Source organism: Pongo abelii, chromosome 10 (assembly GCF_028885655.2).
Source record: "Pongo abelii isolate AG06213 chromosome 10, NHGRI_mPonAbe1-v2.0_pri, whole genome shotgun sequence".
In the NCBI taxonomy this organism is placed as follows: Eukaryota; Metazoa; Chordata; class Mammalia; order Primates; family Hominidae; genus Pongo; species Pongo abelii.
The window spans coordinates 20,184,733-20,211,842 of record NC_071995.2 but is presented as its reverse complement, the minus strand read 5'-3'; the positions used below and the strand labels follow the sequence as shown (position 1 = coordinate 20,211,842).

The window sequence follows — 27,110 nt, the reverse complement described above, 5'->3', positions numbered from 1 at the left end:
ACAATCACTGCAGTCCAGCTCTCAGGAAGCCCCATCCCTAGAGGAAGTGGGAGACAGCAGGCCCTGAGATCCAGTCTTTTCCACCGAAATAGTCTAAACAAATGAGAAGGAACCAGAAAAGTAATTCTGGTAATATGACAAAACAGGGTTCTATAACCCCAGCAATGTATCCAAACCAAGAAGAAATTTCTGAATTTCCAGATAAAGAATTCAGAAGGTTGATTATTAAGATACTCAAGGAGATATCAGAGAAAGATGAAAACCAAATTAAAGACAACAATACAGGATATGGATGAAAAATTCTCCAGAGAAAAAATATCATAAAGAAACAGCAATCACAACTTCTAGAAATAAAAGACACACTTAGAGAAACAGAAAATGCACTGGAGGCTGGGCACTGTGGCTCATGCCTGTAATCCCAGCACTGTGGGAGGCTGAGGCAGGCGGATCACCTGAGGTTAGGAGTTCAAGGCCAGCCTTGCCACCACGGTGAAACCCCGTCTCTACTAAAAATACAAAAATTAGCCAGGCATGTTGGCACGTGCCTGTAATCCCAGCTACTCAGGAGGATGAGGCATGAGAATCACTTGAACCCAGGAGGTGGAGGTTGGAGGTTGCAATAAACCAAGACTGTACCACTGTACTCCAGCCTGGGTGACAGAACAAGACTCTGCCTCAAAAAAAAAAAAAGAAAGAAAGAAAGAAAGAAAGAAACAACAATCACAACTTCCAGAAATAAAAGGCACACTTAGAGAAACAGAAAATGCACTGGAGGCCAGGCACAGTGGCTCATGCCTGTAACCCCAGCACTTTGGGAGGCAGAGGCGGGTGGATCACCTGAGGTCAGCAATTCAAGACAAGCCTGGCCAACATGATGAAACCCTGTCTCTACTAAAAAAATACAAAACTTAGCTGGGCATGGTGGTGGGTACCTGTAATCCCAGTTACTCAGGAGGATGAGGCAAGAGAATCACTTGAACCTGGAAGGCGGAGGTTGCAGTGAGTGGAGATAGCACCACTGCACTCCAGCCTGGGCAACAGAGTGAGACTCGGTCTCAAAAAAAAAAAAGGATGCACTGGAAAGTTTCAATAACAGGTTAGAACAAGTAGAAGAAAGAACTTCAGAGCTCAAAGACAAGGCTTTCGAAATAACCCAATCAGACAAAGACAAAGAAAAGACAATTAAAAAAAAAATTAACAAAGTCTCCACGAAATGTGGGATTACATCAAACAACCAAACCTAAGAATAACTGGTGTTTCTGAGAAAAAAGAGAAATCTATACGTTTGGAAAACTTACTCGAGGGGAATAACTGACGAAAACTTCCCTGGCCTTGCTAAAAATGTAGACACCCAAATACAAGAAGCTCAAAGAACAGCTGAGAAATTCAGCCCAAAAAGATTATCACCTAGGCACACAGTCATCAGGTTATCTAAAGTCAAGACACAGTAAAGAATATTAAGAGCTGTGGGACAAAAGCATCAGATAACCTCAAAGAAAAACGTATCAGATTAACAGCAGACTTCTCAGCAGAAACCTTACAAGCCAGAAGAGACTGTGGTCCCATCTTCCACTGCCTGAAACAAAATAATTACCGGCCAAGAATATTGTATCCAGCAAAACTAAGCTTCATAAATGAAGGAGAGATCAAGTCTTTTTCAGACAAACAAAGGCTAAGAGAATTTGCCACTACCAAGCCAGCACTACAAGAAACGCTAAAAGAAGTTCTAAATCTTGAAATAAAACCTCAAAACACACCAAAATAGAACCTCCTTGGCCGGGCACAGTGGCTCATGCCTGTAATCCCAGCACTTTGGGAGGCTGAGGTGAGCAGATCACCTGAGGTCAGGAGTTCAAGACCAGCCTGGCCAACATGGAGAAACCCTGTCTCTACTAAAAAATACAAAAATTAGCCAGGCGTGGTGGTGGGCACCTATAATCCCAGCTACTTGGGAGGGTGAGGCAGGGAGAACTGCTTGAACCCAAGAGGCTGAGGTTGCAGTGAGCCAAGATTGTGCCACTGCACTCCAGCCTGGGCAACAGAGTGAGACTCCATGACAAAAACAAGACAAAAAAGAATCTTCTAAAAGCATAAATCTCATAGGACCTATAAAACAATAACACAATGAAGAAAAAAAACAGCTATTAAGGCAACAACAAGCATGATGAATACAACAGTACTTCATATCTCAATACTAACACCGAATGTAAATGGCCTAAATGCTACATTTAAAAGGTATGGAATGGGAGAATGGATTAAATTCCACCAACCAAGTATCTGCTGTCTTCAAGAGACTCACCCAACACATAAGGACTCACATAAACTTAAGGTAAAGGGGTAGAAAAAGATACTCCATGCAAATAGAAACCAAAAGCAAGCAGGCATAGCTATTATTATATCAAATATAACAGACTTTAAAGCAACAATAGTAAAAAAAAAAAAAAAAAAAAAAAGAAATCCACAAAAAGGGACATTAAATAATGATAAAAGAATTAGTCCAACAGGAAAATAACAATCCTAAATATATATGCACCCAACTGGAGCTCCCAAATTTATAAAACAATTACTAGACCTAAGAAATAGGATAGACAGCAACACAATAAACACAGTAAAATAATAACAATTCTAGCAACATAATTATGTAATAATAATTGTATCTTGACTTTAGATAACCTGATGACTGTGTGCCTAGGTGATGATCTTTTTGTGATGAATTTCTCAGCTGTTCTTTGAGCTTCTTGTATTTGGGTATCTACATCTCTAGCAAGGCCAGAGTTTTCCTCAGTTATTCCCCTTAAGTAAGTTTTCCAAATAATAGTGGGGGACTTCAATACTCCACTGACAGCATTAGACAGGTCATCAAGACCGAAAGTCAACAAAGAAATAATGGATTTAAACTATACTCTGTAACAAATGAACTTAACAAGTATTTACAGAACATTCTACCAAAAACTGTAGAATATACTTTTTTTTTTTTTTTTGAGGCCTGTCACCCAGGTTGAAGTGCAGTGGCACAATCTTGGCTCATGGCAATCTCTGCCTCCCAGGCTCAGGCAATCCTCCCACCTCAGCCTCCCGCATAGCTGGGACTACAAGTGTGCACCACCATGTTCAGCTAATTCTTTTATTTTTTGTTGAGACAAGGTTTTGCCATGTTGCCCAGGCTGGTCTCGAACTCCTGAGCTAAAGCAATCCACCTGCTTTGGCCTCCCAAACTGCGAGACCTACCATGCCTGGCCAGGATATACATTATTTTCATCAGGACATGGATAGACCAAGATAGACCATATGATAGGTCAAAAACAAGTCTCTATAAATTTTAAAAAATCTGAATTATATCAAGTATCCTATCAGACCACAGTGGAATGAAACTGGAAATTAACTCCAAAAGGAACCCTCAAAACTAGACAAACACATGGAAATTAAATAATCTGCTCCTGAATGATCCTTGAGTCAACAATGAAATAAAGGTGGAAATTAAAAAATTATTTGAACAATAATAGTGTCACAACTTATCAAAACCACTGGGATACAGCAAAAGCGGTGCTAAGAGGAAAAGATCATAGCATTAAATGCCTACATCAAATGTCAGGCAAGGTGGTTGACGCCTATAATCCCAGCACTTTAGGAGGCCTAGGCAGGTGGATCACCTGAGGTCAGGAGTTTGAGACCAGCCTGGGCAACATGGTGAAACCCTGTAAAAATACAAAACTTAGATGGGTGTGGTGGCCCACACCTGTAATCTCAGCTTACTTGGGAGGCTGAGACAGGAGACTTACTTGAACCCAGGAAGCAGAGGTTGCAGTGAGCCGATATCATGCCACTGCACTCTAGCCTGGGCGATAGAGTGAGACTCCGTCTCAAAAAAAAAGAAAAGTCTGAAAGGTCACAAATAGGCAATCTAAGGTCATACCTCAAGGAACTAGAGAAACAAGAAAGAACAAACAAAACCCAAACCCAGCAGAAGAAAAGAAATAACAAAGACCAGAGTGGTGCTAAATGAAACCAAAAGAACAACAATACAAAAGGTAAATGAACAAGCTGGTTCTCTGAAAAGATAAAAGTGACAGACCATTAGTGAAACTAACCAAGAAAAGAAGAACGATATCTAAATAAGCTCAATTAGAAACAAAACAAAAGATATTACAACCAATACCACAGAAATACAAAAGATCATTCAAGGCTGCTATGAACACCTTTGCATGCACAAACTAGAAAATCTAGAGGAGAGGATAAACTCTGGGAAATACACGACCCTCCTAGACTACATCAGAAGAAATAAAAACTCTGAACAGACCAACAACAAGTAGTGAGATTGAAACAGTAATAAAAAAAATTGCCAACAAAAAGTCTGGGACCAGTTGGATTCACAGCTGAACTCTATGAGACATTCAAACAACTGGTGCCAATCTTAATGAAACTATTCCAAAAGACAGAGAAAGAGGGAATCCTCCCTAAATCATTCTATGAAGCCAGTATCACCCTAATACCAAAACCAGGAAAGGACATAACAAAAAAATAAATCTACAGACCAATATCCCTGATAACATAGATGCAAAAATCCTCAACAAAATACTAGCTAACCGAATCCAACAGCCTATCAAAAAGATAATCCACCATGATCAAGTGGGTTTCATACCATGGATGCAGGGATGGTTTAACATACACAAGTCAATAAAACAAGTCACATAAAAAGAATTAAAAATCATGTGATCTCAATAGATGCAGAAAAAGCACATAACAAAAAAATCCAGCATCCCTTTATGATTAAAACCCTCAGCAAAACTGGCACAGAAGTAACATACCTTCACATAATAAACAAACCCACAGCCCATATTCTACTGAACGGGGAAAAATTGAAAGCATTCCCTGTGACAACTGGAAGAAGACAAGGATGTCTACACTCACCACTTCCATTCAACATAAGTACTGGAAGTCCTAGCCAGAGCAATCAGAGAAAAGAAATAAAGGACATCCAAATAGGTAACGAGGAAATCAAACTGTCGCTGTTTGCTGACGATATGATCATATATCTAGAAAACCCTAAAGACTCATCCAAAAAGCTTGTAATCTGATAAATTCAGTAAACTTTCAGGATACAAAATCAACGTAAATTAGTAACACTGCTCTACACCACCAATGATGAAGTTGAGAAACAAATAAAGAACTTAATAACCCCTACTACAAAAGCTACAAAAAAAATAAAATACTTAGGAATATACCTAACCAAGGAGGTGAAAGACCTCTACAAGGAAAACTACAAAACACTGCTGAAAGAAATCATCGACAACACCAACAAATGAAAACACATCCCATGCTCATGGACGGGTAGAATTAATACTGTGAATATGACAATACTGCCAAAAGCAATCTACAGATTCAATGCAATTCCCATCAAAGTACCATCATCAATCTTCACAGAACTAGAAACACACTATCCTAAAATTCATACTGAACCAAAAGAGAGCCCAGATAGCCAAAGCAAGACTAAGCAAAAAGAACAAATCTGGAGGTATCACATTATCTGACTTTTTATACTGCAAGGCTATGCTTACCAAAACAGCATGGTCCTGGGAATGAAACAGACACATAGACCAATGTAATAGAGATCCCAGAAATAAAGCCAAATATTGGTGACTCACGCCTGTAATCCCAGCATTTTGGGAGGCTAAGGCGGGCAGATCACTTCAAGTCAGGAGTTCGAGACCAGCCTGACCAACAGGGTAAAACCCTGTCTCTACTAAAAATATAAAAATTAGCCAGACATAGTGGCAGGCACCTGTAATCCCAGCTACTCGGGAGTCTGAGGCGGGAGAATTGCTTGAACTCGGGAGGCAGAGATTGCAGTGAGTCAAGATCACGCCACTGCAGTCCAGCCTGGGTGACAGAGTGAGACTCAGTCTCAAAAAAATAATAACAAAAACCATAAAGTGGGGAAAGGACACCCTTTGCAACAAATGCTGCTGGGATAACTGCCAAGCCACATGCAGAAGAATGAAACTGGATCCTCATTTCTCACCTTACACAAAAATCAACTCAAGATGGAGCAAAGACTTATATGTAAGACCTTAAACCATAAAAATTCTGGAAGATAACATTGGAAAACTCTTCCAGAGATTGGCTTAGGCAAAGAGTTTATGACCAAGAACCCTAAAGCAAATGCAATAAGAACAAAAACAAACAGATGAAACCTAATTAAACTAAAAAGATTCTGCACATAAAAAGAAATAATCAGCAGATTATCAGCTTCTGCACATAAAAGAAATAATCAGCAGAATAAATAGACAACCCACAGAATGGGAGAAAATATTTGCAAACTATGCATCCAACAAAGGACTAATGTCCAAAATTGACAAGGAACTCAAAGAAATCAACAAGAAAAAATAATAATAATAATCCCATCGAAAAGTGGGCAAATTACATGAATAAGCATTTCTCAAAAGAAGATACACAACACAATACCACCTTATTCCTGCAATAAGGGCCATAATTTAAAAGGCAAAAAACAATAGATGTTGGCATGGATGTAGTGAAAAGGGAACACTTTTACACTGCTGGTGAGAATATAATACAACCATTATAGAAAACCGTACAGAGATTTCTTAAAGAACTAAAGTAGAACTACCACTTGATCCTGCAATCCCACTACTGGGATTGTCATTATATGAATGACACTGGGAAAAGTCATTATACGAATGACTACTGGGAAAAGTCATTATGTGAAAAAGACACTTGCACACATGTTTATAGCAGCACAATTTGCAACTGCAAAACTGGACCCAGCCTAAATGCCCTTCGATCAATAAGTAGATAAAGAAAATGTGGTGTATATATATATACACGTACACACGTACCATGGAATACTACTCAAGCCATAAAAACGAACAAAATGGCTTTCACAGAAACCTGGATGGAGTTGGAGACCATTATTCTAAGTGAAGTAATTCAGGAAAGGAAAACCAAATATCGTTTTGTTCTCACTTATAATTAGGAGCTAAGCTATGAGCAGGCATAAGAATGATATAATAGACTTTGGGGACTAGGAGGGAAGGGTGGGGGTGGTTAGGTATAAAAGACTACACACTGGGTACAGTGTACACAGCTCAGGTGACAGGTGCACCAAAATCTCAGAAATCACCACTAAGGAATTTATCCAATATAACCAAAAACCACCTGTTCCCCAAAAACTATTCAAATTAGGGCCAGGTGTGGTTAATCCCAGCACTTTGGGAAGCCAAGGTGGGCGGATCACGAGGTCAAGAGTTCAAGACCACCCTGGCCAACATGGTGAAACCCCATCTCTACTAAGAGTACAAAAATTTGCCAGGCCTGATGGCGCATGCCTGTAATCCCAGCTACTCGGGAGGCTGAAGCAGGAGAATCACTGGAACCCAAGAGGCGGAGGTTGCAGTGGGCCAAGATCATGCCATTGCACTCCAGCCTGGGCAACAGAGCAAGACTCCATCTTGGGGGGCAAAAAAAACTATTCTAATTAAAACAAAAAAGCAAGGTACACATATACAATATAATATTTCAAGAATGGAAGAAACTTGGTATATAGAAAAACAAGTCATCTGTGTATTTAAAGCTGCTCTAAAATTAAGTTTGTTTCTTTTTAAAGCAAGGTACAGACAGTATTTAATTTACTAGACTTTGTGTAAGAAATAAAGGAGAATGAGACTACATATTTATCTGCTTGTGGCTGCATAAGGAAATACTAGAAAAAAAATCACAAGAAACAAATAATAATTATATATTTGGGAGGAAGGGAGGAAACAGGAAAAAGAGAGAGACAAATAATTCTTAGTCTAAATCTTTGTTATAATGTTTTAACTTGCTGATTGCTTTTTCCAAAAAAGTTGTTTTTAAAAGCAACTCCACAAGAATTACCTCACTCTCTACAAAACCCAAGGGAAGTAACTGGCACAGTATTCATTCCAATAAATGTGGTTTTAACAACTATTAAAATCCTTTAAACATAAACTTTTAATCTCTATGGTATATGCTGCTTTCCATAAATAGAAACCAAAATATTTAATTTTTCATAAAGATAAATGGAAAAGATTTTTACAGAAACTTGCTCTTTATAAAGATTTCCCAGAATACATCTAATTTGACAAAAGTGATTTACAACTAATTACAACTAAGCTCAGTAGTGTGACCTCGAAACTGAGTGAAAGGAATCAAATCCTTTAATGTCCTACAATTTATTTATTTTATATAATAGTCAATGTTGTTTGCTAACGAAAATGCCAAAACCTTTAACAATAAGAAAACATAATCAGACCACAAGGTATTAAAAAAACCAACATGGCTTCCAGTTATTAGTCTACTCACTAGCTATTTTCAAGACCCTAATCCAACAGCAACATTTCTCCTGTACTTCAAATGGAAAAAAATGGATCAAATGAGCTTTATCTCCATCTACTTTTGAAATTCAAAGCATGTACAAGAATGTTAAAACAAATGGTTGTTTTCAAAAAAATTTAGAGGAGCAAAATTATGCCTATTAGGAAACACGTCAGCTTAAGCTAACATTTAAAAGAAAGAAACAGCCAGGCCCAGTGGCTCACGCCTGTAATCCCAGCACTTTGGGTGGCTGAGGCGGGAGAATCACCTGAAGTCAAGAGTTCAAGACCAGCCTGGCCAACATGGTGAAACATCATCTCTACTAAAAGTACAAAAATTAGCCAGGTGTGGTGGCACACGCCTGTAGTCCCAGCTACTCGGGAGGCTGAGGCAGGAAAATCACTTGAACACAGCAGGTGGAGGCTGCAGGGAGCCAAGATGGTAGCATTGCACTCCAGCCTGAGCAACAGAGTGAGACTCTGTGTAATAAATAAATAAATAAATAAATAAAATTTATATACATACATCCTTACCTTGAAAGGTTTGTCTCCACTGTGTGTCAGCATATGCCTTTGTAACCAACTTTGACTGGTAGATGGAGTGTTATATACTTTACAACCTTTCCATAAGCAAACAAATACCTGTTAAGAAAAACAGAACCATATTAATTTTCATGACTTATCTCAAGAAGTGTTTGATTCCTCATACATTCAAATTAACATGTTACAAGTCTTCAACTGACAAGAGCTACTGAATGTACAAGCCAATCAAAATGCTTAATATAGAGAAACTGTCAAAACATCCTAGTATAAGCCACCCTTAATGCTACTGTCTACACCTTCAATAAAGAATTAACACACCGATCACAGAATACCATTCAGAAGGAAATATATATAATATTAGCAATATATCCCTCGGAACTGAGACCATGGGCCATTATTTACATTTTTGTATTTACTGCCCAAAAGAACAAACATCTATTAATTTTAAATAGCAGGAAAATATAAAGGCATAAAAACATTAATGAAATGACCAATAAATGTTAATTAGAAGATACTGATATTTTCAACTTCAAAGAATGAATGAAAATTATCAAATTACAATCTTTCACTGGTGATATCCTGGTCTCACATGCATACTAACAATATTTGTTCTTATACTGTTCTAACCATGAAGAATTCTTTCTATCTCGATTATGACATAGAGAGATACTTGAGACCCTGTCTGGAATATGAAATTTTGTTATGAAACAGATAGAATACAAAATATTAAGTGAATATAGTAATAAAAACAACAGACATGAGCTACCCTACTTTCATAATAGATCCACATTCTAGGTTCAGGGTACTAAGTATAACTAGGTGTGGAAAGCACCAAAACTAACAAACTAATCTTTATCATCTTCCTACCAGTGACATGTCAGTTTCCTAACTGATGCTATTTCCATCAAACCAAACACTGAAAACTGCTTCCCAACATCAGGAAAAGAAGGGTCTACCACAATCATTATCTTGAAAGAACCACTTAAAGGCTCTGTTCTTTTCTAAGGTAAGAACAATTACAGTCACACTTTGAAGACTGTAATATACTACATACATATAGAACACAAGAAAGATATACAAAGAACTGAAGAATCTTTCTTCAGCCAGCCTTAAATAAAATTTTTAATAGACTAGAAAAACTGACAGTCTATAAACAAATAATTGAGGTCAATTTTTACTCAAAAACAATACCATCTTACGTCAAATAGGTATAACAAGGCAAGACTACCACTGCCATTTGACAAGACTGTTTAGAGAAGTTACTGCATATCCTGACTCCACAACGAATTTGCTAGTTTCTTTAAGTATGAGATAAAGGAAGTCATAACGTTTCCTCCTTCATACTCAAAATTCCCAACCCTAGAACATGTTTATAAACTAATGGCCAAGGTTCTCAGAGTTAAAAGTAACTTTTAAAAATAAATCTAGGAACAGAAAAAAAACACAAAGCAATACTTATATGCACCCGATGTGGTGGCTCACACCAGCAATTCCAGCACTTTAGGAGGCCGAGGTAGGGGGATGGCTTGAGCTCAGGAGTTCGAGACCAGCCTGGGCAACACAGCGAAACCCTGTCTCTACAAAAGTAACAAAAAAAATTGGCTAGGCATAATGGCATATGCACCCATAGTCCCAGCTACTCGGGGGTGGTGGCGGGGCATAGGGCTAGCAGCTGAGGCAGGATGATTGCCTTAAGCCCAAGAGACGGAGGCTGCAGTGAGCCATGATGGCACTACTGCACTCCAGTGTAGGTGACAGAATGAGACCTTCTCTCCAAAAATAAAAATAAAAACTTAAATGCTACAGAAATTAATTCAATATTGTTTAATAATCACACATGGGTAATTAATGCTATCAATTTTTGAAATCAACACTACTAGACTCACCAGGCAGAGTGGCTCACACCTCTAACCCCAGCACTTCGGAAGGCCAAGGCAGGAGGATTGCTTGAGCCCAGGAATGAGGCCAGCCTGGGCAACATGCCATAACCCTGTCTATACAAAATATACAAAAATTAACCAGGCATGGTGGTACCCACCTGTGGTACCAGCTACTTAGGAGGCTGAGGTGGGAGAATTGCTTGCACCGGAGAGGGCAAGGCTACAGTGAACTGCTATGATCATGCCACTACACTCCAGCCTGGGCAGTAAGAGATAGATCCTATCTCAAGAAAAAAAAACACAATTACTACTAGATTCAAAGTCTTATTTTTCAATCCAAGTAACAAAGAGGAGGAATCAGGGGTTGGTTTAAAATTCTCTCAGAAATCATATTATTAGTTTGGTGCACAAGTCATTGCCGTTTTTGCCATTAAGTGAAAAAAACGCAATTACTTGTGCACCAACCTAATACGTAAACAGAAATGCCTTAAAGAAAGTATTTGGGAACAATAACAACATCATTCCTGTAACAACTTTTGTGACAAAAGGATTCTCCTTAATGTTAAAAGGATTCTTAAGTGACCCCCCGCCCCACTCTGAAATACTCTTAAAGATAAGATTTAGTTCCTTCGAAATAAGCACTGCCTCTACCTAACAATACTCAATCACCAGATTTGGTAGAAACAGCAGCATCTGGTTTCTAATTTTTTCTTTCCTATGAGCAAACATGACTATAGAGATAATGCCAGGTCTGAAATTACATCTGATACAGCCTTATTAAGTATGGTTTAGACTACATGGAATAATGTCTAGTAACACAATTAATGCGACACCTTCAGATTCAAAGAAAAACCAAAATCTTCAACCTAGTGAATTTTATACCAAATGAAGTAGGCGTAAAGAGATCAAAGTCAACTGTGTTTAGCTATATTGCGGTGAAATGTTTAGAAAGATCCAAAAAAGGCCTGGTGTAATGGCACATGCCTGTAATCCCAACACTTTAGGAGGCCAAGGTGGGTGGATCACTTCAGGCCAGGAGTTCGAGACTGGCCTGACCAACATGGTGAAACCATGTCTCTACTAAAAATACAAAATTAGCCGAGTGTGGTGGCACACGCCTGTAACCCCAGCTACTCAGGAGGCTGAGGCAGGAGAATTGCTTGAACCCGGGAGGTGGAGGTTGCAGTGAGCTGAGATTGCGCCACTGCACTCAAACGTGGGAAACAAAAGCAAAACTCCATCTTAAAAAAAAAAAAAAAAGAAAAAAGAAAGATCCACAAAAATAAACAAAACTGTTCGAGGCTGTATTTCCTTTCCTAGCCTATATTAGGATGACGTTTTGATAAAAATACTCCCAAATCTGACAAAAGGGTCTTCCTCAAATCTGCGACTTTTTAATGTATAATATCTGAAAAACATTTTTATACTATTTTTAGAAACTCTCCTACTGTTAAAATTAACCCTGAAAAATCAAATACCATAGGATTCCAATTATATCCAAATTTGGAAGAAGTATGTTCAAGAATATAATTTGCCATGGTTCTTCTATTTTAAAATGAATTAAGGTCTGGCTATTTTAACAGAATAAGACACAGGGGTCCAAAGTCCAGTCTCTCATGATACAGCAAATTGTGTTGTATTAGGTTGTATCAGACATAACAGAAATAGAAAACAACCTGCTGAGCACAGTGACTCGTGCCTAGAATCCCAGCTGCTCTGGAGGCTGAGGCAAGATGATGGCTAGAAGACAGATTTCAGACCAGTATGGGCAACACAGCAAGATCCCAACTCTGAAAATGTTTAAATTAGCCAGACGTGGTGATGCATGCCTGTAGTCCCAACTACTACACTGAGGTAGAAGGATTGCTTGAGTCCAAGAGTTTGAGGCTATGTGAGCTAAGATCATGCCACTGCTAAACAGTTCTTTCACTTTGCAGCTATGTAATCTTGGAAGAATCATCTACTTCCTTTTTCATCAGAAATACTCTGAGCACACATGCGGTAAGTCCAAAACACTATGAAAATATAAGATGTTATATTATCTCAGAAAGACCAGTCAATGAAATAACTGGGTTTGTATTAGACACCAAAGGTTCCTTCTCAAAATAACTGCCATCAGGTTTTCCTGCCAGAATGTCCAGGAAAAAAAAATTTTAAACCCACACAGCCATTAAAAGAATATTTTTGGGCCAGGTGCAGTGGCTCACACCTGTAATCCCAGCACTCTGAGAGGCCGAGGTTAGTGGATCACTTGAGGTCAAGAGTTCAAGACCAGCCTGGCCAACATGGCAAAACCCCACCTCTACTAAAAATACAAAAACTTAACCAGGTGTGATGACACATGCCTGTAATCCCAGCTACTTGGGAGGCTGAGGCAGGAGGATCGCTTGAACCTGGGAGGTGGAAGTTGCAGTGAGCTGAGATGGCGCCACTACACTCCAGCCTGGGTGACAGAGTGAGACTCCATCTTAAAAAACATACATACATTTTTGGACTGCCAAAGAAATCTTCAAGTTTACAAGGGCCTTACACGTAAGATGTAGATGTCCAAAATTTCAGTGTCACAGGGAGGTTTCGGCTTTCTGTTGAGAACTCTACAAAGTACTGGTTTCTGTCAGAACAGGTTTTACCTTCAGGAATCTTCTCCAAAATGCCCAAAGTGAATAAGGATGGTATAAACCTAGGAGCCAAGGGTAGTCTGAGTCTCCTTCACTTTGGTCATTATCCTTGAACCAGTGTATGAACCAGTGTATCCTTTTACCAGTGTATGTATCTGAATGTATTTGAATGGCCTATACTTAAAATGGCTTGTATGATAATATAGATAAATGCACAAACACCTATGCACTTGAAGAACACAAATGAATCCATGAAATCTTTCTGTAAATAAATGAAAAATCCACTGCAAAAAAGTGCAATGTTAATCTGTCAGAGTAAGTATGCACAAGGAAATTCAGTTATTACCAGTAAATTAAAATCAGCCAAATATATTCTAAATGCAGAGCAAGTTAACAGAATAATCTACATGCCAAAATAAAGTCCTAATTATACTGAGTAAATGATCTTGTTTTCAGTAAAATTACACAAAAAGAAAAGAGAGACACCATCTAAAGTCAAATAGGCCAGCTGAGTGTGGTGGTATATGCCTGGAATCCCAGGAACTCAAGAAGCTGAGATGGGAGCACTGCTTAAGCCCAGGAGCTGGACAACATAGTAAGACCAGCTTGGACAACATAGTAAGACTGTCTCATTACAAACACACACACACACACACACACACACACACACACACACAAGTCAGGCAGAGGGGTTGGATGGATGATTCCACGGTACTATCAAGCCCAATTTTTATTTTCTTTTTCTTTTTTTTAATGAGACAGGGTCTTGCTCTATCATCCAGGCTGGAAGGCAGTGGCACAATTATAGCTCACTGCAACCTTGACCTCCTGAGCGCTATAGTTAACTGGACTCATTCAAGCCTTCCAATAATACCGTACCATATTCCTCCCTTGCCCACAATCTCCTCGCTTTGCCTCTCAACAAAAAAACACACCAAAGAATATATGCAAAAGTAAACCTCAAATGACACAGAAAATAAATCCTATACCAAGAAACCTAAACGGCTTTCTTTCCAGAAATTGTTTTTATGTGAGAAATAGTTGAGAAAGAAAGAACAGTAATATATCTTACACTGAGCCTCTAAAGTCCTACAAGTTCCCCACTTTGCAAGACTTATACTAAGAGGACACTGGGATTTGAAATTTGATTAGTAAGATAACTCAGAGTCTAATCTTCAGAAACCAGCCACACATAGAAGTACGGACCTAGGCCGGGCACAGTGGCTCAGGCCTGTAATCCCAGCACTTTGGGAGCCAGAGGCGGGTGGATCACCTGAGGTCAGGTGATCGACACTAGGCTGGCCAACATGGTGAAACCCCATCTCTACTAAAAATACATCTCTTACAAAAGTAAGTCAGGTGTGGTGGTGCACACCTGTAGTCCCAGCTACTTAGGAGGCTGACACAGGAGAATCACCTGAACCTGGGAGGTTGCAGTGAGTGGAGATTGCACCACTGCATTTCAGCCTGGGCAACAATAACAAAATTCTGTCATACTTAACACTAGAGATAGGTTTGATTCTCTTTTTGCCTGTTTTGTTTTTATTTTTGAAATTGCAGAAAGTACTCTCATGATTTTTTTTAAAAAAAAGGCGTATTGGTCTGGGCATGGTGGCTCACGCCTGTAATCCTAGCACTTTGGGAGGCCAAGGCAAGACCAGCATGGGCAACACAGTGAGACCTCATCTCCATTTAAGAAAAAAAAGTGTATTCATAATTTGGCGTTTAAACGATTAGTTTAATTTTAATGTAGAAATCAGGCCAGGTAAATCTAAACTCCACTTGACTTCAGCCTCCAAAGAAGTCCACATGAACACAGCAACATAAACAGCTTAAAAGGGGGAAAAAAACAACGCTAAGTGGATATATAATGGTTTTGCTTTTCTCCCCAGGGCAAAGATTATAGTGGAATGAGAAAAAGAACAGAAATTAATATAGTTTAGATCTTGCTAACTTACTGCTCCAGTAAAACTGTCATCTTTCAATAATCAGAAGCATAAAATCTTCTAGGGTTACCAATTTTTTCCTCATCTGTTTCTGTTCCATGATGACACTTTAACACTTAAGAGAGAAAGAAGAAATAAGAAATCTAAAAAAATAATTAGGCCAACAAAATCAGGTGTTTTCTACTTATATTAGATACCTACAACAGTCAAACACACAGAGATAGAAAGTAGAACTGTGGTTACCAGGAGCTAGTGGGAGCAGAGAGTAAGTTTGCTTAATGGGTATAGATTTCAATTTGGGATGCTAATTTACAAGTTCTGGAGACAAAGAGTGGGTGGCGATTACACAATAAGGTGAATGTACTTAAAGCCCCTGAACTACACATTAAAAATGTTTTTTGTTCTTTTTTTTGAGACAGGATCTCACTCTGTCATCCAGGCTGGAGTGCAGTGGCACGATCTCACAGCAGCCTCAACCTCCTGGGCTCAAGCAATTCTCCCACCTCGTCCCCCTGAGTGGCTAAGACCACAGGCGTGCGCCACCACACCCAGCTGATTTTTGTAGAGACAGGATTTTGTCACGTTGCCCAGGCTGGCCTCAAAACTCCTGAGCTCAAGTGATCTACCCACCTCAGCTTTCCAAAGTGCTGGGATTACTGTGCCCAGCTGAAAATGTTTTTGTTTTTTTAAAGTTCATTTCAAAGAAAAAAATCTGATGTTCCAACCAACAACCACTCTTCAAAACACAAAACCTGCTAGGCATGGTGGCTCAGAAGCCTGTAATCCCAGCACCCTGGGAGGCTGCGGAGGATGATCAGGTCCTCCTCAGGAACTCCTGAGGTCAGGAGTTCGAGACCAGCGTGGCCAATATGGTGAAACCCCATCTACACTAAAAATACAAAAATTGGCTGGGCATGGTGGTGCACACTTGTAAGTCCAGCTACTCAAGATGCTGAGGCAGCAGAACTGCTTGAACCCAGGAGACAGAGGTTGTAGTGAGCTGAGGTCATACCACTGCACTCCAGCCTGGGCAACAGAGCGAGACTCCATCTCAAAAAAAAAAAAGAAAAAAGAAAAGAAAAAACAAACACAAAAGCCAATCTCAAAGCACAAAATCAGATCGAGTTTTCTTGTCTTTTAGAGTAATACCAAGTTTTCAAACTCTCATTCATATTTTATCATTCAAAACACATAGTCTATTGTAATCTCAGCATTTTCAGAGGCCAAGGCAGGCAGATCGCTTGAGTCGAGAAGTTGGAGACCAGCCTGGGCAACATGGTGAAACCTCATCTCTACAAACAAACAAACAAACAAACCATAGTCTATATTCTAATGATTCGTATGTAGGAAAAAACTGGGATGCATTTTCTACATTATTTGATCCTTTACATTTATAGTTTAGCAAATAATGTCCTTCAAAGATCAGGACTCCTTTCTTTGATCAAAATAGCATTACTTGTTTTATTTTATTTATTTATTTATTTTTTTTTTTGAGACAGAGTCTCATTCTGTCGCCCAGGCTGGAGTGCAGTGGCGCGATCTCAGCTCACTGCAACCTCTGCCTCCCGGGTTCAAGCAGTTCTTCTGCCTCAGCCTCCTGAGTAGCTGGGACTACAGGGGCACGCAACCATACCCAGCTAATTTTTGTATTTTTTAGTAGAGACGGGGTTTCACCATATTGGCCAGGCTGGTCTCAAACTCCTGACCTCGTGATCCACCCGCCTCAGTCTCCCAAAGTGCTGGGATTACAGACACGAGCCACCGCCCCTGGCCAAACAGCATTACTCTTAAAATCAGCTAGAGAATCTTATTATTGGTAATCAAGTGATATTCTGAATAAGGGTTCAAGAAATAACATGGGAGATTTTTCATTTCAATATTACACTTAACGGGACAAATGCCAACATTTCATGTCTAATTCTATAATATCAATAAGGTACAGGTATATAGTTACTGTGATTACATGATATATTTAATTATTTTAAAAATCAGTCTTGGCCGGGTGCGATGGCTCACACTTGTAATCCCAGCACTTTGGGAGGCCAAGGTGGGTGGATCACCTGAGGTCAGGAGTTCAAGACCAGCCTGGCCAACATGGTGAAACCCCGTCTCTACCAAAAATACAAAAAAATTTAGCCAGGCATGGTGGCTCATGCCTGTAATCCCAGCTACTCGGGAGGGTGAGGCAGGAGAATCACCTGAACCCGGGAGGCAAAGGTTGCAGTGAGCTCAGACCGCACCATTGCACTGCAGCCTGGGCAACAAGAACCAAACTCTGTCTCAAAAAAAAAAATTAATTAATTAATTTTAAAAAAATAAAAATAAAACAAAAATCCGACTGTAACTGCATTTTTTCTACAAATCTGGGAAGGGCTGAAATTCTCATCAGGTTGTATGCCAACTCAACTTGCGGGATTCCAAGACTCAGAAATGTGAAATTCTCCCGCTTCCACATCTACTAAGAGAAGCCCAGTGATCTTCCAAATAGCTCATGATTCCATACACAGTTGCTAAGTCAAGTGACAAAAAAGCATCATGCCATGATGCTCAAAAATGGTATATACCAAGTGACATCAAGCACTGGCTCACAAAAAGCAGATCTACAAAAGCCAGAAAACCAACTTGCTAAGATACTTCACACTAAGTATCTGACATATGGCTTGGGGGAGAAGACTGGGTTACCAAAGTAGCCTAACCACTGAGCTGAGTTTTACCCTGAAAATACCATATGATGGACACAGTTAATTAACAGATCATAGGTAAGTATAACATTTTACTGGTTACTCAGACATCATACATATTAACTCTAACAAGAAGACAAATGTACAAGTGCTATACTTATCAAGTTTGAGTAATCAAAAGACTGCTGACACATTACAATATATTGTGACAGGGATGAATATGTCTTAAAAGAAATTTCGGCCACACACGGTGACTCACGCCTGTAATCCCAGCACTCTGGGAGGCCGAGGCGAGCGGATCAACTGAGTTCAGGAGTTCGAGACCCGCCTGGCCAACATGGCAAAACCCCATCTCTACTAAAAATACAAAAATTAGCCAGGCATGGTGGCGGGCACCTGTAATCCCAGCTACTCAGGAGGTTGAGGCAGGAGAATCACTTGAACCCAGGAGGCAGAGGCTGCGGTGAGCCGAGATCACGCCACTGTACTCCAGCCTGGGCAACAGAGTGAGACTCCGTCTCAAAAAAAAAAAAAAAAAAAAAAAAATTCAAGTATGACATCACTGCTTAAAATGTTAGAAACGTTGACCTGGTTGGATGTTTAAAAAAAAAAGATCAATACTATAAATATCAACAGAACCTTGGAAACAGTTACCCACTAACTTAAACCATGATGATTTTTACTGTGTTAGCTATCTGTTCTTCAATAGTGATGCCAGGTTGATAGGAAATGTGTGGCCTAATATTAATAAATTACCTGCCCTTACACTGTGACATCAATTTCTGAAAAATGCACTAAGTGTGATAACTATTCAACAAAAATCTAGGTAAAGTTGAAACAATGTATAAATTAATATTTTGGCACATTACTTTTGGCTTACCCAATTTGCTTAGCTCTTTTTATTCAGTACCTAATAGAAGTTACATGAACTGACACAATTAAATGTATTCCTGAAAGGACATAGGTCAATACTGACTAATCAGAACTTTCCATCTAAATCAGCTCTGACAAGACCTGGGAAAGATGATCAATTCTCACTCACAAATAATGAGTTCAGGTTGTTATTTAATAGAATTGCATATACTAATCCTGGTACCAACAGTCTCCCCAGTTAATTTAAGCATCAGGAATAATTTAGGATCCTCTAACAAAGGAAAATCAAGACAGTGCTAATTCTAAATGTTCTCAACTCAAAACAGCAGAACCCTGGAATACACCGTATTCATTTATAATACTGTCACTTACTATACTTTTAAAAGTCTAATTTCTTCAAAATAACGTATCTAAAAGCAAACTAAAATCCAGCACATACCCTATTTTTATTTGATTCTATCAAGTATATGGGAAATAATTATTAAAAATTCACTTGAAAAAACTAAGCCTGTGTAAAAATAATCCCAAATTACTTTCAGCAAAAAAGCCTAACTAGCAATCATAAATTAATAAAACTAACGAAAACAGGGAGTGAAAAAAAGAAATGACAAAACCAACCCCTCCTCGCTGACCATCTACATGTATGGAACGGATGTGATCTGCCAGATCTGGGCTAGAGTTGAAGCAAGCCTGGCACTGGTCCCAACAACAATTATAGGCAATATTTTTGCTTGAAGAAGTAGTGCTTCCTTGTCCATTCATCATTGCTGGAGTTGAACGCCCACTGGAAATTGTGCTGTCTACATCCATTATAGTACTGCTTATGCTACAAAAGAAGAAAAAAGGCTGTGTTATTCCTAGAAATTCACTAACATGAATATGATCTTATAAATATTTAATTAAGATTACCACTTGACATTCTGCTCCATGTGAACAAAGCACAGTAACCATATTCTCCATTAGAAAACAACAATGCTTTTAAATTAATTAGTTGGCAATGAAGTACAAATCAAGACAGAAACACGACAGTACCTCAAAATCAGATATGGAATAATTCAAGCAACTTTTGGCAGGCATGAACTCAATACTATATCTTACAGAAAACAAACCACACCCACACCCCCACACACACAGCTTATCACATCTCATCCCTTCCACAGTTCAAAGAAGCATGAGAAAGTAAGAGTTTCCAGCTGTAAATAATTCACAATCAAAGCATTATCTTTATGGCTCTGCAAATCACTTGTTGACCTGAAATCTCTTCTATTCATTAATCTGAAAATATAACTGCTGCCACATCCTACTTCTTTCCATGTCAGAGAATTGGGGAAATTTTGCAGTATTTTCCCTGCTAAATAAAAAAGCAGAAGAGAGAAAACTGGTCTCTGATTTTTCTAAAGTCCAACCGAAAAATCTTCTGCTAGCCCTAAAATTTTATTTTATTTTTTTAACTCATCTCTAGCCATAAAAAAAAAAAAAAAAAAAAAAAAAGACTGAAAATGCCAATAATTCCCTTTTACTTTTTATTTACTAAAGTATTACATAAGGCTGGATGTGGTGGCTCACTCCTGTAATTCCAGCACTTTGGGAGGCCGAGGCAGGTGGACTACCTGAGGCCAGGAGTTCGAGACCAGCCTGGCCAACATGGTGAAACCCCACTGCTACTAAAAATACAAAAAATTATCCGGGTGTGGTGGCAGGTGCCTGTAATCCCAGCTACTCGGGAGGCTGAGGCAGGAGAATCTCTTGAACCCAGGAGGCGGAGGTTGGAGTGAGCCGAGATCGCACCGTTGCACTCCAACCTGGTCAACGAGCAAAACTCCACCTCAAAAAATAAAATAAAATAAAATAAAGTATCATGCCATTGCACTCCAGCCTGGTCAACAAGAGCAAAACTCCGTCTCAAAAAATAAAATAAAATAAAGTATTACACAGTAGTAACTCTTTTATTTACTAAAAAAGTATATACCAGTGGTCAAAATGCTCAAAAATTCACATCTTAATAAAATGTACCACACTTCCGCCTCCATTTTAAAAGCAATTCACTTATTTTCTTTTTCCAAAATCTTCTCAATAAATAAATTACATTAAAGTCACTTCAATCATAAGGGTCAAGAGAAAGAATGTTTTCAGACTAAATTTATGAAAAGGTGTGTATCTGCTTGCTATTTAAGAAACAACACAAGTCAAGTTGTGAAAATTATATTAACTTTAAAGAGGTATGCTTCCCTCCCGCGAAGTTTTTATCACGGAAAATTTCAAAGACACAAAATACAGCTAAATCTGAATTCAATTAACATTTTACCCTATTTGCTATCTGTAATCTGTTTCTCTGAATCATTTTAAAATTGCAGGCACCATGACAGTCAACCACAGCATATACCTTCTTAAAAAAAGAACATTCAGGCTGGGCACAGTGGTGCATGCCTGTAATCCCAGCACTTTGGGAGGCCGCAGCAGGCAGATCACAAGGTCAGGAGATCGAGACTATCCTGGCTAACATGGTGAAACCCCGTTTCTACTAAAAATACAAAAAATTAGCCAGGCATGGTAGTGTGTGCCTGCAAGTCCCAGCTACTCGGGAGGCTGAGGCAGGAGAATGGTGTGAACCCAGGAGGCGGAGATTGCAGTTAGCAGAGATAGCGGCACTGCACTCCAGCCTGGGCGACAGAGCTACACTCCGTCTCAAAAAAAAAAAAGAACATTCAGGCCGGCGCGGTGGCTCACGCCTATAATCCCAGCACTCTGGGAGGCCGAGGTGGGTGGATCACAAGGTCAGGAGTTCAAGACCAGCGTGGTCAAGATGGTGAAACCACGTCTCTACTAATAATACAAAAATTAGCTGGGCATGATGGCGCACACCTGTAATCCCAGCTACTCGGGAGGCTGAGACAAAGAACTGCTTGAACTTGGGAGGAGGAGGTTGCAGTGAGCCAAGGTAACGCCACTGCACTCCAGCCTGGGCGACAGAGCGAGACTCTGTCTCAAAAAATAAAAAGAACATTCACCTATATACCAATACAACCTATTCACTCACACCTGAGAAAATTTACATGAATTTTGTTAGCTTAAGTAAGCTTTACAATGATCTGTGTCTAACATCAAATGTACCCATTGTAGGGGGTGGGGGGATGTTAAGACAGGGTCTTCACTCCGTTGCCAAGCCTATAGTGCAGTGGTGCTATCACGGCTCATTGCAGCCTTGACCTACCAGGCTCAAGTGATCCTCCCACCTCAGCCTCCTGAGTAGCCGGGCCTACAGGTGTGCACCACTACGGCCGACTAGATTTTTTTAATTTCTGTAGAGATGAGGTCTCTTTATGTTGCCCAGGCTGGGCTCAAGCAATCCTCCTGCCTTGGCCTCCCAAAGTACTGGGACTACAGGCATGGGCCACTGCACCCAGCTAATTTTTCTATTTTTTGTAGTGGCAGAGTCTTGTTTTGCTGCCCATGCTAGAAACGTATCCATTTTTAAAAGCAAAGATATTTTTGTAGGATGCTTCAGATATGAAAAATGTCTCAGGTTTTCCTTTAAAGGATATTCTAGTATTTAAACTCATTTATCTACCTACCTAGTTAGTTAAATGCAATAAATATATATTTACCTGCCTAGTCAATATAGATTCTAAATTGCAACTCTAAGGCTTCATTCTAAAACTCTGTAATCTCTGTAAACTCTCAAATGTGAATCAGCTCTTGAATATCTGAATATGCATATATTGTTTGTTGTTGCAAGACTAGCCTTGGGTATGGTGGTTTTTCTATACCGAAATACATATTTTATTTAAACCCTAGAAATTTCAAGTTTCCCCCAGCCGGGCACAGTGGCTCACGCCTGTAATCCCAGCACTTTGGGAGGCAGAGGCGGGCAGATCACAAGGTCAGGAGATCGAGACCATCCTGGCTAACACAGTGAAACCCCGTCTGTACTAAAAACACAAAAAATTAGCCAGGCATAGTGGCAGGCGCCTGCAGTCCCAGCTACTCAGGAGGCTAAGGCAGGAGAATGGCATGAACCCAGGAGGCAGAGCTTGCGGTGAGCCCAGATCGCACCACTGCACTCCAGCCTGGGCAACAGAGCAAGACTCCGTCTCAAAAAAAATAAATAAAAATAAAAAAAGAAATTCAAGTCTCATGAGGCCCTTAACCCTGAAATGGTTACCTATTTTCCCTATCACTTGCTTTATATATTTTAAAACATTCAACTGTAAAGCACATACTTACATAAACTATACTAATTTAACTCCAAGGCAAATACTAATAATTCTAACTGAACAACCAATCATAACCAACTTATAAACAATCTCAGGAAAAGCAACAAAAAACTCAATGAACTATCATGGAACAATCTCCAAGGTATAGTTAAGTAAAACACACACAAGTGCAGGGTAGTAATGATCCAATTTGCATACCTAAGTGGGGGAGGGAGACAGAGATACAGCTAGTCTCCAAAGGCACAGAAAGATATATGAAACCTAGTAAATATTTGGGGGAAGGGAAGAGTGGGAGACAAACTTATCTTTCACTGTATATACCCTTTTATACCATTTTAACCATGTTGTACCTATACTGCTTTTATTAAAAAGTCCAAAATTAGTTGAAAACCAAATCAATTTTTTTTTAACTGGACAAAGTAAGATTAAGAGAGATTTATACAGCTGCGAAACATCATTATGGAATCTGTCTATCTACATAGTCCTTCATGTACTTTTGCTTATTACCTTTACCAAAGAAAAGGAACCATATAAAAAAAGTCCAAAATCTGTTAACAGTAAGCATTGTTGAGTCTATGTGTGATATCACATACTTGAAACAATACTTCATGTGGATACAGCTCCTCATAAAGACAGCACAATATAAATGTTAAGAGCATGAGCTTTCCCTACCACTGGAGACTAAGCTGTGAATATAATGGCAGACAAGGTGAGAGGCAGGTCCTGGGACACTCAAGACATCCCACACAGAGTCTCCCCCAAGCTGAACAGGGCCAACAGAAGTTCTGCTTCACAACCCCTCTTAGGCTCCTCCAACTTCTAGAAAGTATCCAATCCTAAGCCTCCAGGCTCCCTTTTGGCCCCAGACCCATGCTGCCACCAGTGGTCCTCTCCATTCTCTCAACTGATGAAGGCAACAGACCTGATGCAACAGTAGAGGACAGAAAACAAATGACAGGTAACTTCTGATTGTGACAGGACCCTGAGCTACATAGCAATTTCACAGAAAGCAGTGCCCTTCCTCCTATAATACGTTATGTAACAAGAGACAATCCACCTATAGTATTTCTAGGACCATACATATGTTAAATTTTTTCACACAGTTAATTCTCCTTTTCAACGAACACCTACTGATTTCATGAAATGTGAAGACCTACACAGCCTGACAGTTGGAAGAATACCTAAGCCAGACAATACACTCACACCATGCAGACAGCTTAGATAATCTAAAGCAGTGTTTCTCAAACTTTCATGTGTATACAAATCAAATGGGCCCTTATTAACTGCAGATTCTGATTCAGTAGGTTTAGGGTAGGTCCTGAGTTAAAGCATTTCTAACAAGTGCCCGCTTGATACTGCTGTGACATTTTGAGTAGAAGGAACCGAAAAGATCTCTCTGACTAGCTTTTTTTTCTTTTCACAACGGGTTTGCTGCCAGAACACAGGTGTCGTGAAAACTACCCCTAAAAGCCAAAATGGGAAAGGAAAAGACTCATATCAACATTGTCGTCATTGGACACGTAGATTCAGAGAAGTCCACCACTACTGGCCATCTGAACTACAAATGTGGTAGCATAGACAAAAGAACCATTGAAAAATTTGAGAAGGAGGCTGCTGAGATGGGAAAGGGCTCCTTCAAGTAGGCCTGGGTCTTGGATAAACTGAAAGCTGAGCGTGAACGTGGTAACACCATTGATACCTCCTTGTGGAAATTTGAGACCAGCAAGTGATACCTGACTATCATTCATGCCCTAGGACACAGAGACTTCACCAAAAACATGATTACAGGACATCTTAGGCTGACTGTGTTGTCCTGCTTGTTGCTGCCAGTGTTGGTGAATTTGAAGCTGGTTATCTCCAAGAATGGACAGACCTAGGAGCATGCCCTTCTGGCTTACACACTGGGTGTGAAACAACTAATTGTCAGTGTTAACAAAATGGATTCCACTGAGCCACCCTACAGCCAGAAGAGATATGAGGAAATTGTTAAGGAAGTCAACACTTAAATTAAGAAAATCGGCTACAACCCCGACACAGAAGCATTTTTGCCAATTTCTGGTTGGAATGGTGACAACATGCTGGAGCCAAGTGCTAACATGCCTTGGTTCAAGGGATGAAAATCCTCCCGTAAGGATGGCAATACCAGTGGAACCATGCTGCTTGAGGCTCTGGACTACATCTTACCACCAACTCATCCAACTAACAAGCCGCTTTGCCTGCCTCTCCAGGATGTCTACAAAAATTGGTGGTATTGGTACTGTTCCTGTTGGCCAAGTGGAGACCGGCGTTCTCAAACCTGGTATGGTGGTCACCTTTGCTCCAGTCAACATTAAAACTGAAGTAAAATCTGTCAAAATGCACCATGAAGCTTTGAGTGAAACTCTTCCTGGGGACAATGCGGGCTTCAATGTCAAGAATGTGTCTGTCAAGGATGTTCGTCATGGCAATGATGCTGGTGACAGCAAAGACGACCCACCAATGGAAGCGGCTGGCTTCACTGCTCAAGTGATTACCCTGAACCATCCAGGCCAAATAAGTGCTGGCTATGCCCTGGCACTGGACTGCCACACAGCTCACACTGCATGCAAGTTTGCTGAGCTGAAGGAAAAGATGGATTGCCATGTTGGCAAAATGCTGGAAGACAGCCCTAACTTCTTCAACTCTGGTGATGCTGCCAACGTTGGTATGGTTCCTGGCAAGCCCATGTGTGTTGAGTGCTTCTCAGACTACCCACCTCTGAGTCGCGTTGCTGTTCATGATATGAGACAGACAGTTGCGGTGGATGTCATCAAAGCAGTGAACAAGAAGGCTGCTGGAGCTGGCAAGGTCACCAAATCTGCCCAAAAAGCTCAAAAGGCTAAATGAATATTATCCCTAATACCTGCCACCCTGGTCTTAATCAGTGGTGGAAGAATGGTCTCAGAATTGTTTGTTTCAATTGGCCATTTAAGTTTAGTAGTAAAAGACTGGTTATAACAATGCATTGTAAAACCTTCAGAAGGAAAGGAGAATGTTTTGTGGACCACTTTGGTTTTCTTTTTTGTGTGTGGCAGTTTTAAGTTATTAGTTTTTAAAATCAGTACTTTTTAATGGAAACAACTTGACCAAATATTTGTCAAAGAATTTTGAGAGCCATTAAAAAAGTTTAATGAGGAAAAAAAAAAAAGATCTCTTTGACTAGTATTGTTACCTAACTGAAACTGACGAGACCATCTAAGAAATTGTTTCATATGGTAAAATGGTAAACCAAATTTTTAAGTTTAAAAAACACCTACACACACGTTGTTAGAGATGTCAATGGAATATTTAGGGAGCAACCTGAGATATTTTCAACATCAGCAACATTCTCCTTTTTCTCTTTTCCCTTAGTTTAGAAACTACCTAGCAGACCAGTTTTCCACCCAACAGCTAGAGCGACCAACTGTATGATTTTATAAAAATGGTTTCCTTTGGAAATTCGAAGCCTGTCTCACTCATATATCCAGAACAGCCCCAACTTTGAGACTCGAATTGCTTCCAGGCAAGTATCTGCTTGGTGGACATGACCAGGGCTGACACGGTTGCCAATACTGAGGAAGTTATAAAGATCACTTTGCTAAATGACAAGGTGCATGAGCATAGGAAGCAATACATGGATGCTTATGTTACCATGACTGAGAAGGACAAAACTACGGTCTTAAAGTAACTGAGAAAAGTTCACTAATATGGTTTCTGATTGCACATTGCAAATAATCTTTAAGAAACTACCACTTGCCAAGTGTTGTCTTATTACCAAATTGCAACACAATTATCTTAAAGGGCTATTGAAATATGACTTCCGCCAGGCGCAACTTGGGAGGCTGCAGCGGGAGGATTTCTAGAGGCTGGAAGTTCAAGAGCAACCTGGGCAACATAGCAAGACCTTGTCTCTTAAAAAAAAAAAATTAGCTGGGCATGTTGGTACGTGCCTATAATCCCAGCTACACAGGAGGCTAAGGTGGGAGGATTGCTACAAGTCCAAGGCTGCA

At 39.7% G+C, this 27,110-nt stretch overlaps 1 protein-coding gene and 1 pseudogene across 3 annotated transcripts in view; one reads left to right on the top strand and one right to left on the bottom strand.

Annotated features, from left to right (window-relative positions):
* AEBP2 (AE binding protein 2) overlaps positions 1-27,110 on the bottom strand; it is an 80,646-nt gene that overhangs the window by 37,991 nt on the left and 15,545 nt on the right. For all 3 annotated transcript variants that reach the window (XM_024257201.3, XM_024257202.3, XM_054526931.2), the window contains exons 2-3: positions 19,508-19,715; positions 8,883-8,990 (exon numbers count right to left, since the gene is read on the bottom strand). In XM_024257201.3, coding sequence (XP_024112969.1) covers positions 8,883-8,990; positions 19,508-19,715 — 316 coding nt within the window. The remainder of the gene's footprint in view (positions 1-8,882; positions 8,991-19,507; positions 19,716-27,110) is intronic.
* On the top strand, positions 24,530-26,250 carry LOC100444642 (elongation factor 1-alpha 1-like; annotated as a pseudogene).